The 16,934-nt window shown below is 39.3% G+C and overlaps 4 protein-coding genes across 10 annotated transcripts; 2 read left to right on the plus strand and 2 right to left on the minus strand.

Annotated features, from left to right (window-relative positions):
* Positions 1-666: 666 nt before the first annotated feature.
* Positions 667-5,818, plus strand: LOC112169213 (filament-like plant protein 7). 7 transcript variants are annotated; one of them, XM_040507817.1, is made up of 7 exons: positions 667-836; positions 975-1,094; positions 2,350-2,456; positions 2,571-2,685; positions 2,807-4,619; positions 4,711-4,771; positions 5,099-5,818. In XM_040507817.1, the coding sequence occupies exons 3-7, from the start codon at positions 2,358-2,360 to the stop codon at positions 5,555-5,557; spliced, it is 2,547 nt and encodes an 848-aa protein (XP_040363751.1). In that variant the 5' UTR covers positions 667-836; positions 975-1,094; positions 2,350-2,357; the 3' UTR covers positions 5,558-5,818. The 7 variants fall into 7 exon arrangements, with proteins under 7 accessions (XP_040363751.1, XP_024161976.1, XP_024161975.1 ...); XM_024306208.2 differs by having other exon boundaries at positions 667-1,094; positions 2,347-2,456; XM_024306207.2 differs by having other exon boundaries at positions 667-1,094.
* Positions 5,819-5,828: 10 nt separating this feature from the next.
* On the minus strand, positions 5,829-8,158 carry LOC112169215 (O-acyltransferase WSD1). Its single transcript, XM_024306211.2, has 6 exons — positions 7,178-8,158; positions 6,984-7,056; positions 6,821-6,888; positions 6,515-6,733; positions 6,278-6,415; positions 5,829-6,168 (listed from the first exon to the last, which is right to left on the minus strand). The coding sequence occupies exons 1-6, from the start codon at positions 7,943-7,945 to the stop codon at positions 6,013-6,015; spliced, it is 1,422 nt and encodes a 473-aa protein (XP_024161979.1). The 5' UTR covers positions 7,946-8,158; the 3' UTR covers positions 5,829-6,012.
* Positions 8,159-12,303: 4,145 nt separating this feature from the next.
* LOC112170823 (stomatin-like protein 2, mitochondrial) lies at positions 12,304-14,811 on the minus strand. Its single transcript, XM_024308114.2, has 9 exons — positions 14,662-14,811; positions 14,311-14,557; positions 14,040-14,204; positions 13,740-13,797; positions 13,562-13,654; positions 13,370-13,468; positions 13,087-13,244; positions 12,611-12,670; positions 12,304-12,502 (listed from the first exon to the last, which is right to left on the minus strand). Exons 1-9 carry the CDS (start codon positions 14,799-14,801, stop codon positions 12,401-12,403), a joined length of 1,122 nt encoding a protein of 373 aa, XP_024163882.2. The 5' UTR covers positions 14,802-14,811; the 3' UTR covers positions 12,304-12,400.
* Positions 14,812-15,306: 495 nt separating this feature from the next.
* On the plus strand, positions 15,307-15,759 carry LOC112170824 (heat shock 22 kDa protein, mitochondrial-like). Its single transcript, XM_024308115.1, has one exon. The coding sequence runs from the start codon at positions 15,307-15,309 to the stop codon at positions 15,757-15,759; it is 453 nt and encodes a 150-aa protein (XP_024163883.1).
* Positions 15,760-16,934: the final 1,175 nt, after the last annotated feature.

Raw genomic sequence — 16,934 nt, forward strand, 5'->3', positions numbered from 1 at the left:
GAGTCCAAGTGCTAGATGGTGGCTAGCCGACTCGATTAGTCTAGGCAATGCTTACACATGTGTGGTTTAAGAAAATATGCAAAATATTTTTTTCTAATCAAATATTTAAAAATTAACTTTTGATTGTATGTACTCATTATATACTTAACTTTTTTCCCATATTTTATTTAAAATACTTATTTATATGTTATAATAAAAAATAAAAAAAAAATATATCCACCGAAGCTCCCACACCTAATCCTTGCCTAAGTAATTAGATGCTATGTCACTCCTCATCGTCCGCCTACAATCTAGCGACTTTTAAAACATTGAATAAAACAAATAAAATAAACCGGAGTGCCAAAATTTTAACCTAATTTTGAAAAAAAAATTCTGAGATATTATTCGTGAACTAATCATCATAATCTCTTACATTATCCTAAAGAGATAAAATCTCACTGGCTAGTATGTGGCTAGCAAGGTACGATGACAATCTCAGTAGGACATTGTCATGACTCATGACTCATGTCATGGGTGATTAGAATCAACCTAAACAGATACTAATTACAAAAAGAAATCCATAGGACCATTCCGACCACAGACATCATCATCATTGGCTCACTTATTAAAGACACCACCATATATTTTCATATGCACCTACTTTCCTTTGTCCAATAGCACATAGAGTACTACTATAGTGAATGAGTTATACATGCGCCTGTCCAATCTAGTTAGCACCAACTCCATTCACGGACACTAGGATCCACCAAAGCTTCGTCTTCTGATGCAGAGCCTTGTCTTTCTGCTACTAAAATAAAACCCAACACCATCACTCTCTTTCAACGGCTGCTGTGCATGTTCGACCTTTGGCCATCCATTCTTTTGACTCCTTTTGTCTTTCGTTTTTTTTTCCTCCCTGCCCTTTTTCCTTTTACACTTTTTTCCTCTCTCATTCTCTCTCTCTCTCTCTCTCTCTCTCTCATGCATTATTACAGCCACGGATAGCTGTCGGTGAGTGCAAGCATCCTATGATGTTCTGTTGATATAAGCTGGTTCTGTGCTCTGACTTTCATTTCCAAACGTTACACAGTAATTCTGGTGTTTCACTTTACCAGGTGAGAACAAACTTCTTCTTCTTCTTCTTAGCTTGAAATGGTATAATGTCAGTTCATATCATCACCTTTTTTCTCTAAATTTAGTAGTTTCCTTTGTTTCTTCTTGAATTTGTTCATGCATGCAGCTTGTAGCTCTTAGTTCTCATGCGGTAAGCCCATAGTTTATATTTTATTACTATTTTTTTTTCGGTTCTGCAACTGTCATAGCATAAAATTTTCGGATTCCAATTTTTTATATGGTGAGCATAAAGTTTTCTAATTGATCGAAAAAATGGGCTTTCCTTCAAACATATAGTGATGATTCCAAGATGGTATTTTGATCGAGATTTTGGTAACATCTGCACAAAAATTAACTGATCCATGACTCTGTTATTTTCTCACATATTACTGTAATTGTAATTATAGCAAATTGGTTAAGAAAACCTAAAATATAGCATTAATGTTAGGAACAGCTTAGAATGATTTCATCATCATCTTGATCAGTAACTTTCAGCTTCTTGTTTCTGAGTTCTGACAGTCTTTTATAGCCCTCCATCTTAGTTTTACTTCTTTTGGATCCTGCACTTGGATTTCTGGAAATTTACATTCTTTTTTCCTTAACTCAGTGAATAATTAATGTTTTTAAACCATCAGTCTGGTCCATTTTGCCTCAGTTTCTGGGTGAGACGCAATGTGGTCACTGATTGGTATAGATATGCAATATTTGTAAGTAAAGACACTGAGATCTCTTAGTTGCTGCTTTCTTCTTATGGTTCTGACAAACATTATAAGCCCAGTAATAGTATTGTGCATTTGAGGCGACAGCAGTAATTTCGATTTGGGTTTTTCTGTAACATCTGTTAAGGAAATGTTAACCTTCGGATTTTATGCTATCTAGATAGGATCTTTGTACAGGGCTGTATGGTACAATTTCGTGTCAGGTATAGAGAGAGAGAAGCATTTTACCTCTCTAGATAGGATTTTGTTACACTGGTGTATGCAGAATTTCATGTTAGGTACAGAGAGAAAAGCATTTCACTACTTGTATAGTAATATGCTATCTGCACTGGTTGCACATCAATGAAAATGTTATGACTTCTGTTGAAAGAAAATTAGTACATTTGTTTTCATGGACTCTTATACCAAATCTCAATGTGATTTGGCTGCTGCAGGTGATCACTTTATTTCATTTTTATTAAGATTGTTATGTGACTTTTCTTTGCAGATGGTGTTTTTAATGCTTATTTAATTGTCCCTTTCTGTTCTTGAATAGCAGCTGAAATCATGGACCACAAGGGTTGGCTTTGGAGGAAGAAGTCTTCAGAGAAGATAATTGTTTCAACTAACAGACTTGCCATTCCTTTAGGAACAATTGAAGAAGAGGTAACTACCGCTTTTAACACTACTAAAAGCATTGCCAAACTGGCCGGTAGGGCCGTAGTCTTCTTTGTAGATGTTGAATTCATTTTCTGTGTCACCAATGTGTTACCATGTTAGGTACAAACAAATCTGCCTGAGAAAGGAAATGATGTAGAGAGACCAGGGAAAAATCTAAATGAGAAGTTAGCTTCAGTCCTCCTGGACTCTAACATTAAAGAAGAAGGCATACCAGGTAATTATCAGTTATGCATTTCCTCTTTTTCAGATTTTCCATCATGTTTCTTCTTTAAGAAGTTTGCTTTGTACGTTATGGTAACCTGCTCTCATTGGTTGCTTATGTTGGCTTTTGTCAGGAGATTTGGTACCAAAGCAAGAACTAGATGAAGCTTTGAGGCAGGGAATAGCTGCAAATGAAAGATCGATTCATTCGGATGATGCATTGAAAGAATGCATGGAACAATTAATTCTTGTTCGGGAAGAACAGGAGCAAAGAATACATGATGCTGTTATGATGACATCGAGAGAGTATGAGAAATCTCAGAAAAAATTAGAAGCTAAGTTGCGAGAGACAAGTGAACAGGTTACAAACTTAGCTGTTGAAAATACGAATCTGACCAGGGCCCTTCGAGCAAAAGAGAAGTTGATGGAAGATTTACGTAGACAGAAGTCTCAAACAGATGCAGAATTTAGTGCACTAATGGCTAGACTTGATTCCACAGAAAAAGAAAATGCCTTCTTAAGATATGAATTTCACATGCTCGAGAAGGAACTCGAGATTCGTAGTGAGGAGATGGAGTACAACCGTCGGTCTGCTGAAGAATCTCACAAACAGCACTTGGAGAGTATGATGAGAATCACAGAGTTAGAACAAGAATGTCAAAGACTTCATCTTCTTCTGCGAAAACGGCTGCCAGGTCCTGTTTCGATGACTATGAAGAATGAAGCTAAAATGATGGGGAGGGATCAGACAGAGATGAGAAGAAGGAAGCTTAATCCTACTAGAGATATGATCGTAAGAGATGCCAACATGGGAAACTCTCCTGAAATACCAAATAAGAATATGAGTCTCATGATTGAGCAGTTATGTAATATGGAAGAAGAAAACAAAGTTCTTAGAGATATTTTAACCAGGAAAAACTCTGAGCTCCTTTCTTCAAGGAACATGCATTCTCAAATAGCTTCCAGATTGTCTCAAGCTGAGAAATCTATGGAGCTGGCACGATGTAGTCCTATCCCAAATGATGTTTCTCGATCTTCAAGGTATGACATTTGCAGTGATGATGGGATGAGTTCCTCCGAATCTTGGGCTGGTGCATTACTGTCAGAGTTGGAACATTTTAGAAGTGGGAGGCTTAAAAGTCCACAGCAGCACAAAGAAATGGAGATTTCAGACATGAGCTTAATGGATGATTTTGTTGAGATGGAGAAATTGGCAATAGTTTCTGCAGATACACCTCCTAAAAATGCCCATAATCTTCGTTTTAATGGTAAGGACCTGGGACGAGTTGAAGTTCAATCTCGCGTCAGTGACATAAGAAAGTACGGCGAGTCCAGAGATGTAGTACCTGAGAGTTCTTTTGACTGGCTTCAGGTTGTTTTAAAAGCAATGTTGGAGCAAAAGAATGTTTCAAAACGAAGCCTAGATGAGCTATTTGAGGACATCAAAATTGCTTTGGGTTACCTAAAACAGCCAACCAAGCATGAGGCTAGTAAAACTGCAGAATATCAAGAGGAGTCACTGTGTCTTGCTCTAGTTGCTTCCTCAAATGAAAGCAAGGTTGGTGATAAATTGCAAGAAGAAAACAGCAGATTAAAAAATGAACTGAAGAATATGGAATCTGCAAAGAAAGAAATGGAAGCTAGGCTACAGTCAGAAACTGAAAAGAATGAAGCGTTGATGGTACAACTTCAGGAATCACAGCAAAGCCTTGGAACCTTACAAACAGAACTGGAGAGTCTGAGAGAAGCGGAGAAGATGATAGAAGACCAGCTCGAAAATCAGAAGTCGATTAATGAAGATCTCGATACCCAGCTGACTATTGCCAAAGCAAAGTTAAATGAAGTCTTCCAGAAGTTCTCGTCTTTAGAAGTGGAATTGGAGGATAAACATAACTGTTTTGAAGAATTAGAAGCAACATGTCTTGAGCTCCAACTCCAGCAAGAAAGGTAATCAACGGTCCACTGCATTTTACTTGTGTAATATAGTTTCTATTCGTTTAATGAGAGATTTCTGATTTGTAAAATGTCTGGTTCACAGTGCTGCAAAGACGGAAACTCCAGAGTATGGCATAAGCAAAGAGGAAAAACAGTCCCAACCTGTAAGTTACTCATACCCATCTTCCTTGTTTCGTAACTTAGTTAATGGAGTTAAATACCAACAAATTACCAGAATAGAGGACTCTGCTGCCAATAGAAGATAATCACATTCGTTCCAGCCATCTGTGTTCTGTCTGTTTGTAAATTGACAGACCAGTTCCAAAAGGCAATGAGCAAATGATTATGTTGTAGAAATGGTTAATCATCTCTATTATATTACACTTTGTTTTGAAAGGAGTTCAATCATTCTCAAGTGAATAAATACAAATGAACTTCCATAAAGAATCTTCTAATTAGGCACTCTGGTGTGACAATTGTTAAATTTTTAGGGATGGGAAATCACAACAGCTTCAGTGAAGTTGGCAGAGTGCCAAGAAACCATCCTAAACTTGGGAAAACAGCTGAAGGCACTAGCTACACCAAGAGAAGCAGCACTGTTTGACAAGGTGTTCTCAACCACCAGTGCTGCAGCCAACACCAAGCGCTCTTCCCTACGTGATCGAATGCTAGCTGATGAAGATCCCAGAGCAGAGGTTCTGAAGTCTCCAAAAGATAAACAAGCAATGAGGGATGCAGATGCACAGAAACCATCCCTTCTTCACTCTGATAGTCATAATGCATTGTCCACTCCTAGTGCTCTGGTAAATACGCGGCAAGGTCATTTTGGTTCAAAGCATCTGGCTATTGTGCCGAGTAAGAAACAGGGAGGTTTTGGTTTTCTAAGGAGGCTACTGCTGAGGAGGAAGAAAGGAAGCAGCAAGAAACCCCAAACCTTGGCCAAAGCTTGATTTTCAAAAGGTGAAGAACCTAACAAGAAAAAACCGCAGCAAATCACAAGACTTTTATGAGGTAATAAGACTTGGTACATGTGACTATTGATTTCTTCTGCTGTTTGGTTGTTTCTCATTAGTCATTGGCATTACTAGAGTCTGAGCTTCTTTTGTAGCATAATGTGAGCGAGCGAGAGAGATCTGTGACATTGTGAGTCTTCCTGATGTATATATTTCTTTGTTTGAAGTAGCTTCGATGACTACAAATTACATAATTAATGACAGACGATGAGCAGATCAAACATAATTACATTTCTGGAATTGGCCCTTCCTACATGAAAGTCGATCTTTCCAGTACAATCAATGATATTGTACAAATTCTACTAGTGAATCCAATCTATGACTCTAATCTTACATTTCATATTTAAACCACTCTAGTTTTAGCTATTCCAATAAAACCTATAGTGGTCCTTCTAGGTTTCTGTGATGGCTGCAGCTGCTTCCTTCATATCAAGTAAGGCCTCTTCGAAGCACTTAGCGAGAAATGCTGGGTCAGGGATGATATCTTTAGCCACCAATATTTGCATGTCTGCCCTTTCAGCATAGCTCACCATGTGCATTGTGAGTGCCTGCATTACCACACCAGCAAAAACAATCATGTTATTAGACATCTATATCACATCTGCTGTACTCGAACATTCAGTTTTGCTAGAATTTGAAGTGATTCTATGGCAGTACATGGGGCAAACTTGATGAACTGGCTCTTAGGTAAGTTATAGGGTTGCCTCCAACTGTAATTTCTTCTTGCGGACCGAGTATATTTGAGATGGTAAAGCTAGTATTGCAGAGAATCCGGTAATTCAGCCAGGTAGCAACCTGCATACAATAGATACAAGCAATTTAACTTTGAACATACAAATTGGAAACTGAACTTTCTATTCTTTTGTTATTTCAAAACCTCACTTTGGTCCTCACCTTTGGTCCAAAGTAGGTCATCACAAACAACCCAATTTTGTATGAGAAATGACCCTCTACAGATTGCTTCTTCTTGTCAATCATCACCTTTGATCTCTTGAGATAGGCTAGAGGGTCGCCATTGCTCTTAGAGTTATGGTAATATATAGGTAGGAGAAGCATGCCGAACTTGTTGCCCCAACTTGATCTTGAATTGCTTCTCATCAAATCGGATAGTTCCTGGCACAAGTTCAAGTTTCAATCATTTCCATAGAGAAAAAACGAGGAGAATAGAAGGAAGTAAGGACAATAGTTACAACGAAGAACCTGCAATCCAGGTAGCTCTCTTAGATTAGTCATAGCTACCCCTGTAATTTGAACACCCTCAGGCAAAGCTGACATAGACAATTGGGTTTAGTCATGGTGGTCCAATGTCATAACTATTTGATTCAAATGGAAAACAAACCCAGTTGTCACACAACTTTTTTACCATTTGGTTTTCTGTGGTCCAAGTATCTTGATATCCCTGATGAAATCACCCCAAAAAGTACATCATTGATGGTCTGCACAGAGCCAAGAAAGCTTCAGAGTCAAAAACCCTTGATTTGTTAATGTTCAAGAAGAAAAATGTAGCTAAGCCAAAATGGAAAAACTCATGACAGGCATCAAAAAAGCACAACTTACCGCATTAGGAACAGCTTTCTTCACAAGCTTCATATCTTGAAGCGTAAACTTTGCAGTAGCTAATTTCCTAGGCCAGAGCTCAACCCCATCACCGCCACTGATCTCAGTTTTCCGATCACAAACCCACAAACACCTCAACAGAAACGCCACCACAAACACCATGCTAAACCACACCATTGCCACAAACCCGCACAGCAAAACCCACAGACCCTTCCTCTCATTCACACCTTTAGTACTCTTTCCCGACGCCAAAGTCGGCAACTTCTCCTGGTCGTCGGCTCTCCGGCAACTCGCCAAGAACATGGACATAAGCGATATCCCATCTCCCAAAGCATGGTGGATTCGGAATATCCCAACTTTGTGAGCAATCAGGAGATGAAACTCCCACATGGGTTTGTCGGTGGGGAGCCCCGAGCCGGTGGAGAGGTCGGCCAGGTAGTCGTTGACGGCGGTCTCGTCGTCGGAAGAGGAGGAGGAGGAGACGGGGTCGTGGAGGACGATGACGTGGCGGTCGAGGTCGATGTGGGTGGTTTTGTGCCAGCGTTCTCGGCCGTGGGAGTCACGCACCATGAGGCTGGAGAATCTTGGGTGGGTGAGCATGAGGGAGGACCTGACCTGGGATTTGATGGAGTCGATGTCGATTGGGTTTTTGAAGCCCATCACGCAGTAGATTATTTGGTTCATTTGGGGCTGCAGGAAGAGACGGCCGGCCGGAGTCACGGGCTCGTCGGAGTCGGTTGTTGCCGCCGCCGCCGACGACGAACCCATCAGAGCAAAAATGGGCAGAAATGATCAACGAAAGAGATATGGGTACAGTAGCTTGTGGATTAACGCATAGCTGGCCACATATACTTCCAAGAAAGATAAGTGTCGTGGATTCAGGCCTTCAGGGCCGCTCTGATTAAGACGGGAGGAGACATGGACTCATTGACGTCCTCTCTCACCAATGGGATGCGGAGGCGAGAGTGAAGCGAATTCATTTAAATAACAAATGCAGTAAATTAGATTTGAATAATTGAAGGGATGGAAGTCAATGAAGGTGGCAAAAGCTCACAATTCGGCTCGATGAATTAGCGTGCTCTTCATGCTACTGCTAACACAAAAAAAAGCGTGCTCTTCATAATTAATCAATTTATTCTTTATATATTAAAATATTTTGACAAAATAAAAAATTAAAATTAAAAGTAAAAATTCAATTAAATGTAGTGAAAACGTGGTGGTGGATGAAAACTCTCACTATTTTTAATTACCTCCACCACACACTCTTTAAAAAAAAAAAAAAAAAACCAGCCTTCCTACAAGCTATGTGTAGCGTGTGTAGGCCAATGCAAATATATATTTAATATATCCCCACTAAGAGCAAGTCCACCGGTTCCTCTTTAACCTGGCAAAGCATGGATTTGCTGAGGTGGTGACCGGGCAAGAAAAAAAAATCTCTTCCACCAACAGAAGCTTGACCGGGCAAAGGATGACATTTCTTGACTTCAGTCAAGAAAAAAGGCAAGAGAATGACATTTTCCTTGCCCAGCCAAGGCCTGTGCCAGCTCGGCCCACACCCAAACGTGGGTGATGTCTGCAGAGAGAGAAGAGGTGAGGCGACCTCGGGGGCAGCAGCAAGGAGAAACTGAAGCAGCAACAGCAAGCAGACCCGCCTGGGGTTGCTTCAATCTCGGCCTCGGGCAGCGTCTGGGCGGGCTAACGCCACGGAGCGGCCGGACAAGGTGAGGCGACCTGGGGGGGGGGGGCCGGGTCCTTGGCCAAAGGACGCCGGAGGAAGGAGAAAAATCCAGGTCGGGTCAGACGAAACCTGCCAGGTCTGGTGTAGCTGCGAGAGAGAGAACCGGAGGGGGGGGGGGGGAGAAAGAAAAAAGAAAAATGAAACAAAATAGAATTTTTTTGTTGTTGCTATTTATAGAAAATTTTCAGATTTCAAAAATTCATAATAAATTCATACGAACTCCGAATATTGAGTTCCATGTATGCACGAGATCGTATCGACGAACTCTACAACTTTTATGAAGGAAGTTTTCCCAAATTCCTAAAGTATAAAAAGTCAATTTTCACGACCCCCTAAATAACGTAAAAGTGGATGAACAGTGAAAGATGAACAGTTTGACCGGTCAAGAAAAAAACTGGTGTAAACCCATGTCCAGTGGCAGTGAACAATATCTTAAACTGGTCGAATTCTTGACTTCTCAACCTTGACATTTCTTGACTACGGGTGAACTTGCTCTAAGAATGGAAAAGGTTGTACTCTCTAACAAGTATAGTCATTCTTATTTCAGTGTGATACATTAATCACCATTCTTATTTCAATGCATAATGCAGTATATTTTTCTCTCAAAGAAAGTGTTATAATTAGACCTATAAATGAACTGGATTTTGATCCGTATCCGCTCCTGATCAGTGGTTATTGAACATATTTAAATTGAAAATTTAATCCATTGATCCGTTCATGCTAGATCAGTAAATCTGTATATCTAATGGATCAAACACAGATTTAGGTAACCACTGCAAGTGGCCTAGTGGTTCTTGCTTAGTTGGGTGTGCTCCCCGACCTTGGTTCAAACCCCGAAGCTGTCAAAGTGGCTAGGCAATATGTTGCAATGTACAGTTGAAGCATTTCACATGCGCCGAAGGGGTTTATCTTGGGCCTAGGAAGCCTTTGGGTTCCCCTTGACAAAGTAAAAAAAAATACAGATTTAGGTTGATCCGATCTGTTAATGATCTACTCAATTTTTATAATAATTAAATATTATTTTTGTATTAACAAAATATTGTTTTTCAAAATATTAATTATGTTCAAGTAAATCTAGAATATGTGTATGGTCCAAACTCTAGATTACTTGCTCTAGTTGTAATAGGGTTTATGTTAGAAATATTCTCGAAGATATTCGTAAATATCCAATTATTGTACTGTTATGTTTCCATGTACAACTCTGTCTTTATGCTTGTAATCATCTATATAAAGAGTTCCCTATTATCAATGAAAGCACGACTCAATTCTCTTCCAATTTCAATTTTTCTAAAACACGTTATCAGCACGAAGCCCTAACCTTAAAACCCTAAAATCGTAGCTTTCAAATCCTAACAACCACCGACCCCACCTTGAAGCTCTCGATCCCAGGAACTCAGAACCAGTGGCAGAACCACCTAAACCGGCCGGAAAAGTACCCTCCAAGAAGAGAAAAAGATCCCTGCCCAGTTCACAAGCTTCCAGACCACCTTTTACCATCAAACTTGGCCAACATTGCCGCCTTGACCCTAGGCTCTAGGAATCGAAACCACCACCCCAGGAATCGGCCGTAAAGTTGTCGGACTGATGCAGCTCTGCCAGCAAAAGAAAAAAAAAACCAGAAGGAGGAAGAAGGAAAAAAAAAAGGAAGGAAGGAGGCGTTCCACATCTTCAGTCAAAGAAGCCCACATGTTGACAGAAGAAAAGAAAGAAAGAGTCGACCAGTGACCCACGCTCCGGTCAAAGACTGAAGAAAAGAAGAAAAAAGGGGAGCGGCCCACCACAAACTTCTCCTTCTGGGCTTGGGCCAAAGCAAGAAAAGAAAAGAAAAAGAGGGGAAACAGGCATGGGCCGAAGCAAAAGAGAAAAAAGAGAGGAGAAGGGCAACCCTAACCTTAAAACCCTAGAGCCACCACCGGCCCCAATATAGTTCTGACTCTGTATGGCCCTTTAGCAAGCCCTCTTTTTGGTTGCTTCTAGAGATCAAAAGGGGCTACAATTTAACAAATGGTCCTTTCAACCCATCTGTTAGAAATGGCCTTAATTGTTTAAAACTTAAACGAGTTGGGTTTTCTATTTTTCCAACTTTTGTCTAGTGTTACTGTTGATACCCAAATAGACACGAGACATTCCCTACACACATTTTATTCCCAATAAGAAAATATATATGCAAACCACATTCGGAAAGATAAAAAAATTACATATCTTCTCGAACCATCATGCCACGCATGTGGACGTAAGCCACAACTACGCTCTTGGGGCTTGCAGAAGTGGGTGTGGTGTGAAAGGTTATAGAAACACATAATGCTCGTCTATTGATTTAGCGTCGTTGGTGATCTCGGTCTTGGGCTCGAGATCCAAGCCTGATGACATAAATCAATAGCGAAATGGTGAATATGAGATTTGGGCCAACCTTTTTCTTAAAACTCAAAACCCATAGAAACAGAAAGCCCAAGCCTTCTTTCTTTCTGTTATAGCTTCGTTTTCTTCCCCGCAGCAGTTAGATACACAGCTCAAACCAAAATTCTTGAGAAATATCGATCCTTTCTTTTAGTTGGAGAGGAAGAAATTTTTTGACCAGTAGAGGGATATCCTCTTCTTCCTTAAACAATGAGCTCACAATTCTCAAGCTTCCTTGTACACCTCGTTCCAGGTTTTGCTTCACCGCAGCTGCCTCTGCTGCAACCATTGTCGACTGCTGCAACGATTTTCTCTTTCTCCCAAAAGTTCATCTCTCAAGTAAGCTTTCCTTTCCTAGATTTTAGGGCAGAAATCTTGTATGAGTTGAAGAATGAACCTTAATTTTATCCAGAAAACCAAATGCTCTTAGTCACCACAATACTCTTTAATAAAACCTATAAAAAGGGAAACTTGGAATTCGAATTGGCATCCAACACGATGGAGCAAAACCCAGAAAACTTATAAATACCTACAACAATCAAGCCTTCAAGCCTTAAGCATAAACACAGCTCTTAGCCACTTTCTCCCAAAACCATCTTCAAATCCATTTTTCCAGGATCCCCATATCTAAAAACTCTCTAATTCTCTCACCGCAATGTATTTCTACCTCCCACACCACGCTTCATGCTGTCAAGCTCTGTTCATTATCTGAATCACACACAAAATGCTCCCATTAATCAATTATTGGGTTGATTTTGGCCTAGTCAATGCTTAATTCTAAAAGGACCCTCACAGTTACTATATAATTTTCAATTTTTCTTTCGTTCTTTTCCTCTCTTTATTTTTATTTGTCTTTTCTTATGAGTTGACAAAGTCTATTAATAATTGAAAAAAGACTGATGTTCAAATATCAAATTTGGAGATCAAACTAAAACCATCATTCAAAAAATAAAGTAATGTTGATAAACAAAAAAAAGTCTAATTTAATTCCGAGAAGTTGCAGGCAAAAAAAGCCCAAGAAATCTACTTATTGAGGTATTCGCCATGTCAAACTTGATCTATTTCACTCTTCGCAAATTTCACGTAAGTCATGAGGAGTGTTTGTCACTCAATCTTTTGTAGATACTCAGTGCCTGAGAGATCATGCTAGCAGGATCTGAAGCAGCAGATGGAAGCAACACAGTTGTGCCCTGTAAAAAAAAAAATGTGACAAACTTAGCACGCATGGCAGTACTAATTTTGTGGGTGTTAATTGAGCATCAATATTTACAAACTTGAATAATGGTTTATGTTTTCACCTCTTTAGCGATATTTCCAAAGGCATTAACGTATTGCTCAGCAATAGTCAAAGCGGCAGCCTGCCAGTCAATATATACCACAATATTAGTTCCATTTCATGTAATTTGCCCAAAATCACAATCAGTAAACCAACTCATATAGATAAAAAGCTTTAATAGCAAATTTATCAAAAGATAGCTAGGCTGGGGAAATCATATGCTGTTACATATATTTCACAAGAGCTTACAGATTGAAAATTATGGCAATTTAGTTCAACTGTATCCTGTACGTACTGTTATTATTTTTATAGTGAAAAATAAGTTTGTCTCTGAGAGGGTAGACATATTTTGCTAAAACTCCTTTAATCACGGTGTTATTTTGTTGTTATCTTGTGTTTTGTTTTCTTCTATATTAGTAACCGAACAAGAGATTATGTTCATGATAAAAAAAGAAAAACATAAAAAGCACAGTTAAAAAAGGGGATTGAAGACCTCACCTCTTTACCCCCAATTTCCTCGAGTCTCTTTGACATGAGAGCAATACCTTCGGATGTTGCAGCTGCTTTAGCACGGATGGCGTAAGCTTCTGCATCTGCTGTAGCCCTGATGGCTTGCGCTTCTGCATCTGCTTTAGCCTTGATGGCTTGCGCTTCTCCTGCATGTAGATGGAAAAATAACAAATTAATGATAAATCCATCAACATGCATCAAATGAATTACTTTATATGGACTGAATTACTTTGATGCTGATCAAGATTTTAACAATCAACTATGTACGTACCTTCTCCTACTAAACATACAGTTCTCTTTTTGGCTTCTGCTGCTAAAATATCTCTAGTCTTGTCTCCATCTGCCTTGTTAAGGGTCTTTTGTCTATCTCCTGAAAAAAAAAAAATGCATTAATATCTGCACATCAATGGATTAGTCTCTGCGCGCAAATGGATCGTGACCTACATACAGACTTGCCCAGTACCTTCGGAAGAAAGAATTAGAGCTCTTTTTTTGCGTTCTGCATCAGCTTGCATCTCCATAGATTGCCTCACCGCACGTGGAGGAGTTATATCCCCTAAACAAGTATGATAATAAAGTTATCGGAATTACAAAACATTTTCACGAAATATGACAAAGATTCTGAAAGATATGTCTCTTACTTATTTCATATCTAAGGCAACTTAAGCCCCAATCGCTCTCACTACCTTTAAGTGCCTCCTGCCGTACATTAAATAATTCTTGTTAGAGAACTAAAACAAAAGTTCGTGCTTCGATCTCCAAAAAAATAAAAAAAGAAGATAGGCTCATATATCAGAAAGAGTGATTGGGGTTTACGGCTATCAAGCTATCATCTGCAAGAAAATTGATAATCCATTATTTATTTGATACCAGCTTTATTTGTGCTCCAGACAAGAATTAAGAAATATTCAGTCTTAATACAAAGCAGAATATGAGCTAACCAATATTTTCTCATTCAGGTAGTTTCTTCCCTCAAATGTCCTGTCAAGAGTCATAAGTCCGATTGCGTCACGCATGACTGCCTGGGCATGGTTAATAGCTAAAACAATAGGACTTCCACCCCCATATGAGCCACCCCCATATGAGGCCTTATAAGCATCCACAATCTGTAACCACACAAGCGACAAGAGAGATAATGATTAGCTATCTCAATTCTCAAATATACAGGTAAGCCACAAAAACATGTCGAACACTTCAACATATATCACGTACCTTGACATAAAGCACTGCATCAATCCTAATTTCGACATTGTCTTTGGTGGTAGCAGACTGGTCAGGAACACTTATGACCTCCTCCTTCAAGGAATGCACGTAGGCAACTTTATCTACGAAGGGAACCAAGAAATTGATTCCAGGGGGTAGAATCTGGGTGAACTTTCCACACCGCTGGACCACGAAAGCTTCCGCTTCCGGCACAAAAAGGACGCCAAAGTTCATGGGACACCTATTCACATAGTTACTGCATATAACAAGTAAAACCCCAAATCAGTCGGAAAATCATTCATTCCCATATATAGTAAATATAAATTTCAAAATCTTTGTCCCTGATGAAGGATAACCAACCTGTCTCGATTTCTGATGTAATTTCGAACTGTGGGAAAATTGTATGCATTCAAAGAAGATGATGGAGAGGAGAGAATAGGGTTTGGATGCCCGAGGGTGATGGCAGATGTGGGACGGATGAGATGTCTCGCCCTAAACATATTAACTTACTTCAAGTATCTGCGGTTTTCGATCAGATATGACACTGAAGCCCTATAACCCGTGCTTATATGCGATCTAAGTCCGGCAAGTCTTCCTTGGAGCGAAAGAAAACAGAACCGGTGGTTTTGGTACGTTAAGGTCACTTAAGTAACAACAAAAGGCAAAGATGGCGCGCTATATAACCCGGAAAGTAGCATTAAATAAAATAACAAAGCTTTTTCAGGAATTTGATTGGATATTATTTTTATTTTTGACATAATTATTTCGGTTTTAATTTCTCCTTAGATTCAGTTCTAACAAAATACAATCTCCTTGATTGACTGGATCTTACGTGGATAAGAAGAAAAGATCCAATCTCATTTGAGCGCTGTTTTCTTCTTCTTCTTCTTTTTTTCTGAGAGAAAACGGAGCCCTAGGTTAAGTAGGTTTCTTTGCGTGCATGCATACCGTCCTAACTATAGCCTCCAATTTTACAAAGAAATCAGATAATCTTTAGCTTCTGAGATGGCATCTTCACTAACCCTAAGGCGGCTCCTGTCCTCAAAACTTATGCCCAAATCCCTTTCTCCAATATCATCATCGACTCGCTCTATAACCACCACCCTGTCGGCTGCCTCCAAGTACTTCATCTCCAGTGCTCCTGCTGATTACGGCGACGACGGCGAGGGGGAGTGGTACGCGCAAGAGACGGACAAAGCTTATTATGTCCGATTGAATTTGCATGAATATGAGAAAAAGGACGTGAAGGTGGACGTGAACCGAAAGGAGAACATTCTTACCGTCACAGGCCGGGCCGGGCATGGCAGGCATTGGACCTCTTATAACCTGCCGGAGGAATGCATTATCGATTACACCAAGGCAGAGATGAACGACGGTGTGCTGAAGGTTGTTGTGCCCAAGGTCCTTGATGAAGAAGAGGATCAGAAGAGTGAAGTTCTTAGTGTCAACATAGAGTAATTCTACAAGTTTCTCTATATCTTTTTATTATTGGGATATGAACCATACTGAATTTCAAGTCTTAAAGCCTTGAATTTATTTTTTTACACCCTTCTGGCATGGAATTCTTGGAAATCATAAATAAATATTATATAATTAGATATCCATCGGTTTTTAGATCAAATCCCAACTATTTTGTAAAAACAATTGAGCATTATTATTTCAAAAATGCGTCTGATTTTGTTGGATTGGTTAAGGATAGTTTTGATTTGTTTGATGAGTTGAGTTCTATGTTTTATTGGTTTGATGCTTGCTTCTCCTACTAGAATCAGGTCCTATAGCATCCAATTTAAACGATCACTGCACATTATGCTGTCATCCCAAAGAAGTTCTGGAATGATATTCAGAAATCAGTGTCATTCACATGTACGTAGAAGGAACTTCCTTCAAGGAATCGATTGAATAGGTAAAAGAATTCTTGACAAACTTTTTATTTTATTTTATTTTTTTATTGATCAAAAGTAAGTCAACCCATTCATTAAGTTTAGGGGTGGGCGCGGTTCGGTGCGGATTGGTGTTAGGCCAAAACCGCAACCGAACCGTTTCATTCGGTTGTGTTATATTTAAAACCGTAACTACATTTTCAAAACGTACACCGTTTTGTGGTGCAGTGCGGATCAGTTTCGGTTGTGTTCGACTTTCTTTTCTTTTTCGCATATTTTCGATCAAAGTCGACAAATTTAGCTGTCCTAAAATGAGTAACCATTACTATCAAAATATCAACAAAATAAAGTATAAACCACTCATAATTTGTTCACTAAATCAAGTAATGAACATTACAAGTAACCTGTTCATGACATCAACATCTCAAGTTCTCAACTATACAAATAACATTAACAATCTGTCAAACCTGCAGATCAACTATCAAATATCAACAATCTGCTCCAGCTGTTCAACATTTAAAACCAAAAAGAAATTTCCAAAACTAAATCAAAGTTCCAACAGTCTAACAATCTGTTTCCAAACCAAATAGCTAACATGCAGCACAAACATAAATCAAAGTTCCAACTTCCAAGTTTCAGCAGTAAATCAAAGTTCTAGCAGTAGCAAATCAAAGTTCGAGCACAAACATAAATTATGCAGTAAATCAAAGTTCCAGCAGCACAAACATCAAGTACAAACTTCAAAGTACGAAG

The sequence above is a fragment of the Rosa chinensis genome, chromosome 6 (genome assembly GCF_002994745.2).
Source record: "Rosa chinensis cultivar Old Blush chromosome 6, RchiOBHm-V2, whole genome shotgun sequence".
Taxonomy (NCBI): domain Eukaryota; kingdom Viridiplantae; phylum Streptophyta; class Magnoliopsida; order Rosales; family Rosaceae; genus Rosa; species Rosa chinensis.